This window comes from Apteryx rowi, unplaced genomic scaffold (assembly GCF_003343035.1).
Source record: "Apteryx rowi isolate R43461 unplaced genomic scaffold, aptRow1 scaffold_1, whole genome shotgun sequence".
NCBI lineage: Eukaryota > Metazoa > Chordata > Aves > Apterygiformes > Apterygidae > Apteryx > Apteryx rowi.
In genome coordinates, this window is record NW_020447196.1 from 10,440,083 (window position 1) to 10,450,369 (window position 10,287).

Below are 10,287 nucleotides of genomic sequence, written 5' to 3' on the forward strand. Positions count from 1 at the left end.
TCCCCTGATTGGGCGGCTGGAGCCCCATGCGGCGCCGGATTGGGCGCTTCGAAGGGCGGGCGGCGGTTGGCGGGGCGCGCGGCGGGCGCCAAGGGGCCGCGGGCGGCTCCACGGGCGGCTCCACGCCGCGCAGCTCCCCTCGTCTCCGCGCCCGGCGCCTGGGGCGCGGCAGGTGAGTGGGACCGCTCGCCGGCCGGGGGACGCGGCCTCTCCTTCCTCCCTCCCCGCCGGGCCGGTGCTGGCCGTTGGGGCGGCCTGGGGCCCTCACGCGCTAGCCAGGCCCCCTCAGCGGGGCTGGAAGCGGGCTCCTGGCCTGAGGAGGGCGGAAGGGCCCTGGGTTGCCGCTTGCTCCCTTCCCCCTCGCTCGTAGGGGCTTGTGGCTGAGCCCTCGGCCCCGGGAGACGCGAGTTCCTGCTAGTACCGCACTTAGGAGTGATGCTAATGCTTTGCCTAGGCACAGCTTTGTACGCCTTGCGAAGTCGGGAAATCTCCTGAGCCTGCCTGTGCAGAGGTCTTTCCAGCGCTTCTGCTTCCCGGGCGGCTTCATCATGGATGAAACCGTTGCTGAGTATATCAGAAGAACTGTGCTCAAAATCCCACGCGACGAGATCAAGTCAATGCTGCAGACCTGGGGCTTTCTCTCTGAGACGCAGCTGCAAACCTTGAACTTCCATCAGACAAAGGACAACATTTCCCAAGATGTTGTTCAGCTCTGCGAGGTAATGCTGTTCGTTGGGAACTGCCTCTTGGTGATATATGGGACGCAGGTGTTGACACACCATCAAAAGCATTCTCATTCTGAAGTKAGCTTTATTTGGTCATAATCCAACACCAAATGGCAGTTTGTAGACTGGCAAACGTAAAGCAAAGCTAGCAATGATAGTGACTTTGTCTAGCTGCTATGAGTGCAGGACTGGCCCTTGTGGAGTATAGAAGTGCATGTTTTGAGTTTTAAGTTGTACAGAGTTCATTAAAACTCAGTGTGTTAAACCTTTAAGAAATAAGGATATTTCTAAATTGTAAAAAGAAGGCCCTGGTTAAGACGTTTGTTTTCCAGTGCTGATTTAAATCTAGTATGGGTAATGACAGCGCTGATTTCTAGCTTTTCTTCAGTAGTGTAAGATGATCATGCATGCCGCAAGCACCTCCTTATTTTGCTGTGTAAGCATATTCTCACTGTTGGCTCTTACAAAATACAGTGTTCTGAGAGTTTCTGCAATTTTGCATAGTAAGTGATTCTGTCTAGAGATCTCAGGGATTATAGTATATACTTATGCTGATGGACATGTGAATTTGATAGAGTTCTGCACTGTCCCATGTGAAGTGAAGATAGACCCTTTTTTTCATTTTACTGTCATTTGCTTGTTTGTTTTGGGAGGATTTTGATAAGCCAGTTCAATGTTTGGAAAAATTTTCTTGGCCAGAACTGCTTTGATTCTGCACACTGTAAGCAAACAACCTTTCTGATGTTGTACTTACTGGTGTACTACGAGTCTTATTATATTGTCATAGCCCAGGTAGGATAGGTATAGTTATTAAGTGTAGTGTCTTAAAGCATGCCTGCTGTGGACTTCAGTGCAATCCAAATAATTTAAACTACCTAGATGGAGATTTTTCACTTACTAAACAATGTGATAGAGTATTCTGGCTCTGCAGTTCACCATGTATTGTCATTTTCCCTTTCAGGATAATTCTGCAGACATAAAGCAAGCAGCAGTCCTGGACATAATTTGTAAGTAAAAATGAATTTATTGTTCCCACCTTTCTATTTTTTCCAAGTAATTTGGTAACTCCCTTAATTACATAGCAATTGCCCTGGTGAGTCTACAGATGCGTTTGGTGTAAACAAATTACATTTTAGATGCTGAATCTGATTGGATCTGTCTGACCATTTTTTAAAAAAGTAATAAGCTGCAAAATCAACAAAAGCATGTGTTTGGTTCTTCTGACTTCTAAATAGATGTCAACTGCGGTAAGTTGTATCCAGTGCTTAGTTACAAGTGTGGAGAGATAAGTTTGTCTCCAGTATGCACAGAACCCTAAAATCAATGGTATCTTGCCCCATATAGGGAGTGACATATGGCAAAACCATCAGCAAATACTCCAGATGGAATTCTAACTACAATATTGATTCGTAACTTTATTATATAATATTCTGAATTGCAATTTTAACAGTCTACATTTCTCAGTTTGAGTTTAGACTGAATTTCAGTAACTTTAGGTGAAATGCTTCTTTAAACATTGGACCTCAGAGATATTATTAGCTGCTTAATCAAATTACAAAAAATTTTCCTATCTTTCTTAATTTAAAAACATTTATTTTTAGGCTTACCATTAATGGTAGCTTAAGAATGTTGAATCAATTATGTTGCATTACTGGAAGTCATCTTTTTGAAATAAACTGGTCATAAAAGTATTGTAAAATAATCTGTTTCTTTAATTACCTTTTGATAAATATACTGTGTTATTGAGCAATTCTTATTTTTCCCTAGAYAACCACATCTACCCAAACAAAAGAATATGGAGTGTTTACCAGATGAACAAAACAGGTAGGTAACTATCTTTCCCTGCTGTAATCTCACTGTTATAGTCCTTGCCAACTTTCTGCAGTATTGCCTCACATAATATGCTTTAAATACAAACATAGTCTAGTATGGATTTTTCATTAGAGATATATTTAATGTTTTCAGACTACTTTTGCTCAACTTTTCAAGCAATTATTAGAAATTAATAACTATTAAGCAAATATTAACTTTATGTATCAATAACGAGGCTCAAATTTAATATAGGCCTGTCTTATATAATTATGCAACTTTATCTTTTTCTACATTGTTTTGTTTCAGCCAAAACTGTAAAAACATCTTTGAACTAATTCTTGTAAACAGAATTCCGATCTCTTTTTCTTGTATAACAGGGGAAGAAACGGACTTTTTTGACTTAACAGATTTCAAAAAAAAATTTAAAAGAAGACTTCAGTCAGCTCTGAAAAACGTAAGAATAAATCCATTCTAAGTGTTGCACAGCTCTGTGGTGTCTATATTTTATATGCATATATCTTTTGTAAGGGTATTTTTTTTTTCCTCTTGCCAACTGCTTCAGAATTGGAATAAAACTATTAACTTTGGAAATGGTAGGGACTGCATGTGAAATAGGTAAAAATATTCTGTATATCTGTTCTAGGAACATCACAAGTTTGCTGAACTGGAGTGAAATAAAGCATAGTTTTGCCTTAAGCTATGACACTGCCTATTTCAGGCTTCAAGAAATGCAGTATTCTCTCTATATTTTCTATTTATTTATTTTTTCTCTTTGAGTGTACATGTTGCCTAGATAAATTGGTATTGCTCTGTCCTGATACCCAATAATAATACATGAAAAAACGGATCTGATGAAGCAGAATCTAGATGGAATTTGAAGTAGCCAGTATTTTGCATCAATAAGCAAGACAAGGAAGTTTTGTGGGTTTTTCTGTATTTTTCTTTTGTTTTTTTTACTACTTGGATTAGTAAGCAAAATTGCATCCATTTCATTTTAGTTCTGGTTTAAAGATGATGTTTTGTGTTCATTGAAAACTTGGTCCTGATTTTTTTTTTTTTTTACATTATAATGACTGGCAGACCACTGTCAAGAGCAAGAAGTGGTTTCTAGGCTACAAAGAAATGGTAAGAGATGTCTGTGAAGGAGGTATTTTCTCACCTTTTTAGTGAGCAAGTTGCAGTGGCCTTTTCCTTCTGCAACTACTTTTAACTCACCTGCTTCATTTAGGCAAGGGAATAGAAAGTGCCTCTGAAAGTGCCTCTGGGTAATTAGTTGTGTCCCTTCTGGACACACAAGGGATTTCCACTGACAACAGTAGAGGGCAACAAATACAAATTGGCCTAACAGCTAATCTTATCTAGTTCATAGAACCCTATTAAAATATTAGATTCACCTTTTTTTTAATTATGATAGTCCACAAAAACTTTGAGAGGTGATGTTGGTCCACCAGTTCAAATAGTTTGGGACCTAGTCCACTAAGAGCTTGCCTGAAGCAAAGGGAGTTCTTGTCAAGGTAGAAAGAAGCTGAAAATCAACAGCAACTGAGTAGCAAAACTGCAAGAACAGGGAAGGAAATCTTCAAAATACTGATTATGAGTTCTTGACCTGTGATAGATATTTATATTCAGGTCTAAAATCAGCAAATGTATCAAAAGTTTAGTTTCTTAAAAATAAGACATTTGAAATACTGTTACTAGTCCTCCTTCTAAATACAAAGACTTTTTTTGTTGCATTGCTACTCTCCCAAAAGAGAAAATCAAGGGTTTGTAATAAGCCATTTCTGTTCTTGTTGATATGCATCTTCTGAAGGGGCAAAATAAAGTCATATTAGAGTTTGAAAGATTTTTTTTTTTCTTCCCCCAACAAAAAAATTATAATTTCTCCAACTGGAATTTGATTTAAATACAATCTTGACCAAGCTAGAGGGATTTGTTTCTTATTCAGGCAGTGGTGTACTGTCTGCATTATGTTTGGGTTGTGTGAACACAGGCTGAAGAGGTAACAAAATGTTTCTTGACATCTGAATGTGCAAGTAAATTGAAGCTTTTCTTTTTCTGTTTCAGGTTACCATCAACTTTAGAGAATATGAGGATAATGCAATCTGGATTAGAATTGCTTGGGGAACCCCATATAAAAAACCAAACCAATACAAAACCAGCTATGTTGTATACCATTCGCAGACACCCTACGTCTTCATTTCTGCCTCAGTGCTTAGAAGCACCTTACCTCTGCTATGTCAGGTAGAAAATAAAACTGTGTAGACCCTGACTCTACCACAGTCTTGTAGATCTATAATTCTGCTTCTTAGTTTTTAAGAGGATGCTTAAAGATTCATCAATTCCCCAGAACCCCAAATTGTAAAGTAATTTTCTAATTTAAATAGTCATTCCCCCCCCCCAACTCTTGATAAAAATGGGGCAAATATCAATCTTTCTGACCCTTAGAATGGTGAATAGTCAATATATTCAGTTATTGGGATCTTTGCTGATCTTGAATCTTTCAAATTTCTTAATAAAAATGTTAGGCAATATGCAGTTAAATTGTCTCACAGAAGCCCGRGAATATTAAATCAATGCGGTTAACTGTATGAGCTAAGTGTATGAGCTCATCAGGGGAAGCTATTAATTAGGTTAAAAAACTAGTTTTTCTGTAAACTCTTGGTGATCAGTGTTTGTAAGTGTGGTGGTGGGGTGGTGGTGTTGTTTTAGCAGACCTCCATATTAGTTGTTTCATTATCTTTATCAGGCTGATAATGCTATATAATTATTTAGTTAATCCCATGAATGCCTTTAAGTATTAATCTAACCTTAATGACAATCTATTGCACATTCCTCAGACATGAGAATCCTGCTCATTAAAGGCCAGCTGCTTACCCTAAAATAAAAACATTGCAATGTCTAGAAATACTATATTTTTCCATATTATAAACAGTGATGATTAATACTGCTGTTAAAATAACTTCAATTTTTATTTAAAGGCACTGGTTGTTGCTTCCAATTACCATGACATCCGTGAAATGGAGCTTCGAAGTCATTGCTTAAACTCCCTTAAAGATATCGCGTTTAAGAGATATAGCCAGGTGAGCCACTCCACAAGTTTATTCTAAGATGAGTCTTGCTTCTTGTCTCAGGCCTAGTTCTTACTCCCTATGGGAGGGGAAAATTCACCTCTTCCAAGAGATCATTATGTTAAAATAATATTGAACTACTGAGGTGGACCACTTTTCATTAAGGTAACATTAAAATGGTGATCTAATACCTTAGTATCCTGAAGGTTAAACTTAGTCTGAATTGTACGTACAAAATTGTATGACTGGATCAATCCTAGGACTTTTTAGTATAATTTCACTGGGCTTCCTAGAGTAATGTTTTGGAAACTATTAGAATGGGCATTTACTCTATTCATCCAAGTAACACTTGTAATGTTCACGAATATCATAGAAGGATGGGGATAGTCTTCTCAAAGTTGGGCTTCCTGGCCTAGAGTAATTGTCAAAAAGTAGGACGAATGCTTATTTTAAGAAAGAGAAATAAAAGGAAATTCGGAAAGTTCTTTTCTGCTATAGCCTCTAGAAGTGGAAGTGAACTAAAAGTAAAGGATTAATCTTTTCCTCCCTCATTTAGACCTTCCAAACTTATTATCCAAGACCTCTACAAGAAAGGAATGTAGCCCCAGAGAATGGTATGTACATTTTAAATTAAGCTGCAGCTTCAGTGTCATTACTTGTTAGATTTGTACTCAAAAATATTCCTGGCTTATGGAGTGCATTTCAGTAAGAAATGTACATATATTATATTCACATTATATTGTCCATACTGGAGGGGTGCCGTAATATTGGATACCTCTAGAAGAGGTAAATATTTCCCACTAACAGTCATTGGACACACATATTTATGAAACCAAAATTGCACAATGCCCAGTATTTCCTTTCATATCAGCTTGTTTGGTTTTCTTAACAGGTAAGAACTGAAAATATGAAGCGGATAATTGGCTTATGAAAAAGATTGTGATGAATCTTTTCAAATTCATTTCTATTTTTCCTCTTATATTACACTGGAGCATTCACTTGATCAGAAAAACAGTATTGTATCAGCTGGCAGAGTTGTCATTCTGGTTTTCCTCTCCTCCTTCCTCCCCTTTCACTTGCAGTGGATTTAAGGATAATTCAAGAAAACAGAAGTGAAAAAGAAAGAATACAGAGAGTGAATCGGGAAGTTTTTGGTGATGGTCCCCAACCAAAACTTGAATTTGCACAATATAAGGTAGGAAAAGCAATCAATTTTTGTTTTTATAGTTTCAGCAGAAATAGCTACATTAAATTGCAAATAAAGAACTTTCTAGTACTGCTGCAAGCTTTAGGAAGGACATTTTAAAATACGCTAGGTAAAACTGGCTTTATAAAACAGATTTGCACTGGGATTTGGTCAGACCACTAGATGGCGTTTTTCAAGTCTTTCAGCCTTGTGAACTARGTATTTTTGACTTATTTTTGTAATAAAGCTTAAAAGAGTTAAAACAGCAGTGTTTTCAAGCATAAGAAATTAGGGCTACTCAAAGTACGTATAAAGCTCATAATACATGTAACAGCCATAATTTAACTTCTCAGGTGATGCACTGATTTTTCTGTGATAAACAGATATATTGGAAATTCCAAGAGATCATTTTTACTATGTAATTGAAGAGGCTGTCTCTTTCAGCAGAGAATTGTTTGCCACATGGTGGCACCTTCTGATTTTATTAATAAAATATTCTTCAAACCAGAATCATGTTAACACTAAGAAATAATAGCAAATTGATTCTTCTTCTACCACATGGTTAACCTATTCATAGTTACCTGATAATTTCAGAGATTACAGGAGATTCATAAACTTTTTTTTTTTAATGCTGAAACTTGTAGAACATATTTTCATTACCTAGTTAGTTGCTAATCATTTTTTACTTAACTCAAAAAGCAGTTTGAAGAAACCATCCAAATGAAATCATGCTTGTTTGAAAATCTTCTAATGTTCAAAGTAATACTTGGTTCCATTTTCAATTTTTTTCAGTTTGATATCAGTTAGAACTTTTTTTGGTCCGACTAACTTATCTTAGTCTTTTGGAGATTAGTTTTATATGTGTGGTATATGGGGAGAAGCTATTTGTCTGTGCTGTAATTCTGAAATGAAAAAAGTACGTAAGTTCAAGGAAAGGTGTGCTATAGTATCTGGAATTACTTCCATTCATTTCTGATGCTAGGAAATACATGTTTTGGTTTTTGTTCTTAATTCTCCATATAACCACTAGTTAATTTTACACAATAATTTTGAATTAGATGTCTATTTAGAAAGAAAGTGAACTTGAGGACAGCAACTCGCTAAGAAAATAACACATCTGTAGTAACTGAGTTAAAACATAACTTTCAGCAGTACTTCCCACACCGCCCTACAAACTACTAGGCATGTRGCTCTACAGTGTTTGGCTCTGTTGGGTGTATTATGCCTTACAAAAATTGCTGAGGGGTGACAGTGATCTAGTTACTCAAAAAGTTTGAGAACTATAATGATACAGAACAATCCATTTTTAAAATACGGATATAAGATGTTCTGTTTAATACCACATGTAGTTTGCAAACAGTATTCAAAGACAATGGGCCACAGTCTAAGTATTATTGTTTTAATAATAACATATGCATAAAATATATTCCTAGCTCATACTCCTTGGAAATTTTGTGTTTAACAGCTTGAGACAATGTTTAAAAGTAATCCTAAAATGGATGTCTTGGATATAAAAGAGCCATTCAGATGTCTGGTCAAGTTTTCTAGTCCGCATCTCTTAGAATCACTGAAATCCTTGGCACCAGCAGGTAAGTGTTTCAGCTCTGTAAAAGGGAGGAAAAATTCATAGTTGAATATTTTTATTATCTTGCATTCTGCTTGTATCTTGCTTAAGAGGGAGCCTGCATAGTTTGTTTAGAAATGTATAGAAATTTAGTAGAATAAAAATGTCACCACTATGAAAACTGCTGTCTAAATATATACCAGCTTGTTCTTAGAAGTCCTAATTTGTACATAGATACTCAAGCTGTATTTTTAATTCTATACCATTTATGAAATGTAAATATTGGCTGAGTTAAGCTATAATTATCTGTTTCTTTTGCTCTCTCCAGGTCTGGCTGATGCACCACTTTCACCACTACTTACATGTATACCACAGAAAGCGAGGAATTATTTTAAAATTAGAGAGAGGAAAGGTTTCTTTCCAGGAAGCTTTGTAAGCCCTTAATTTAAGACTGATTTATAGAAAAATATAGAACTCATTTATTACTGGTATTAATCTAAATCATAATAAAGGTTAAAACAGAGATTTTTTTTAATTAACTTATTCTTTAAATTTCTTCCATTTACAACTCTTTTGAGTTGTTTTTCCCCATTAGTCTTTAAAAAATTAATCTTTAGATAGTTTTAAATAAAAAGCTATTAGGAAGCTTAAACAAGGTCCAGCAGTGATCATGATTATTTAAATTTTAAAGGCGATGATTGCTCTTAACTGTATTTTTAATAGTATACATGAAGTTAAAGCTAGCTAAGCCTAATCTAGGTACAACAGGACATCTCCAGTTATTCAGTTTACTGCCATGACTAAGATATTCTAGGTAGCCTTTTTTCTTAGGCTCCAGCTCAGCAGTGTAACAGAGCACATGCCCCATTTCGACCGTGTGAATAGTCCCATTCAAACAAGGGGACCGACCCAGCTGCCTTGGGTCAGGCACGTTGTGAGCTTGGCAGAAGAAGATTCCACTCTGAGGCCATTGCAGACAAGTCGGGGAAAGGAGACAGGACTCTTGAAATGCAGATGTCAGTAAGAAGTTTCCATCCAGCTATACCAGATGTTGATTCAGATCCAGTGTCTTTACTAGCCGAGTGCAATATTCAAGAACAAATACTTAYATAAAAAGCCAAATTCTATCTTTTCTATCTGTTTGTATTAATATTTTATGAATTTTACCCTAGAGGAATACAATGGAATTGGCAATAACTTTGTTTTGAGGAAGTTGTGTTTTAGAATGTATACTTCATTAAAGATTTCATYCTTCTTCAATCCTTGCACATTACTACTTCATTTTACTTGTGGACATAAAGATTGCAGAATCAAGATGGCAGTCTTCACTAATGAGAACATTAGCTCTGCAGTGACGTTCTTTAGAGGTAATAAATAAACATTTTGTGTAACTTTCTACATCATTTTTAATTTAAGAGATGGATTTGGTTTGAAGATTCAGTTATATTGTACAATTTTTTAAAAAATATTCTTTTACCTAGAAACTTATTGTAGGTATATTTTGAGTATATGCAATTTCCTTAGATATGTCAATATGCAAAGACAGTCTTTTGAAAAACTTTGTTATACTATGTACCTATTTTGACAGGTTGTATGGGGCTGTTTTTCAAACCATAAATAAATGTGTAAATTAAGTCCTCTCACAGAAGTTTGTTTGGCTTGACTAACTGAAAAATGACTTAACATATACTGATTTTTCTGTTGTTGTTTTTCAGCAACTCTGTATAACTAGTACATAAAAAAATTAGTTTACAGCTCTCTGCTAGTCGTACGTTTTTAGCACTTCTGTCTGTGCAATTTAAAGGCTAATGTTTGACAAGAATACTTATGTTAGGATCCTGAAATGATTTCAGGTTTTGTATAATACCAAGTCTACATGCAGCTAAGAGTTGGCTCTTAATGTCTCTCACCCACTTATCCTCATATACCACT

At 36.2% G+C, this 10,287-nt stretch overlaps 1 protein-coding gene across 2 annotated transcripts; it reads left to right on the forward strand.

The window, feature by feature from the left end:
- Positions 1 to 106: 106 nt before the first annotated feature.
- CENPN (centromere protein N) lies at positions 107 to 10,003 on the forward strand. Of its 2 annotated transcripts, XM_026058955.1 has the most exons (11): positions 107 to 172; positions 455 to 719; positions 1,687 to 1,732; positions 2,493 to 2,549; positions 2,915 to 2,991; positions 4,602 to 4,778; positions 5,516 to 5,617; positions 6,162 to 6,219; positions 6,688 to 6,800; positions 8,257 to 8,380; positions 8,684 to 10,003. In XM_026058955.1, exons 2-11 carry the CDS (start codon positions 549 to 551, stop codon positions 8,797 to 8,799), a joined length of 1,041 nt encoding a protein of 346 aa, XP_025914740.1. In that variant the 5' UTR covers positions 107 to 172; positions 455 to 548; the 3' UTR covers positions 8,800 to 10,003. The 2 variants fall into 2 exon arrangements, with proteins under 2 accessions (XP_025914740.1, XP_025914749.1); XM_026058964.1 differs by lacking the exon at positions 8,257 to 8,380.
- The last annotated feature ends 284 nt before the right edge of the window (positions 10,004 to 10,287 follow it).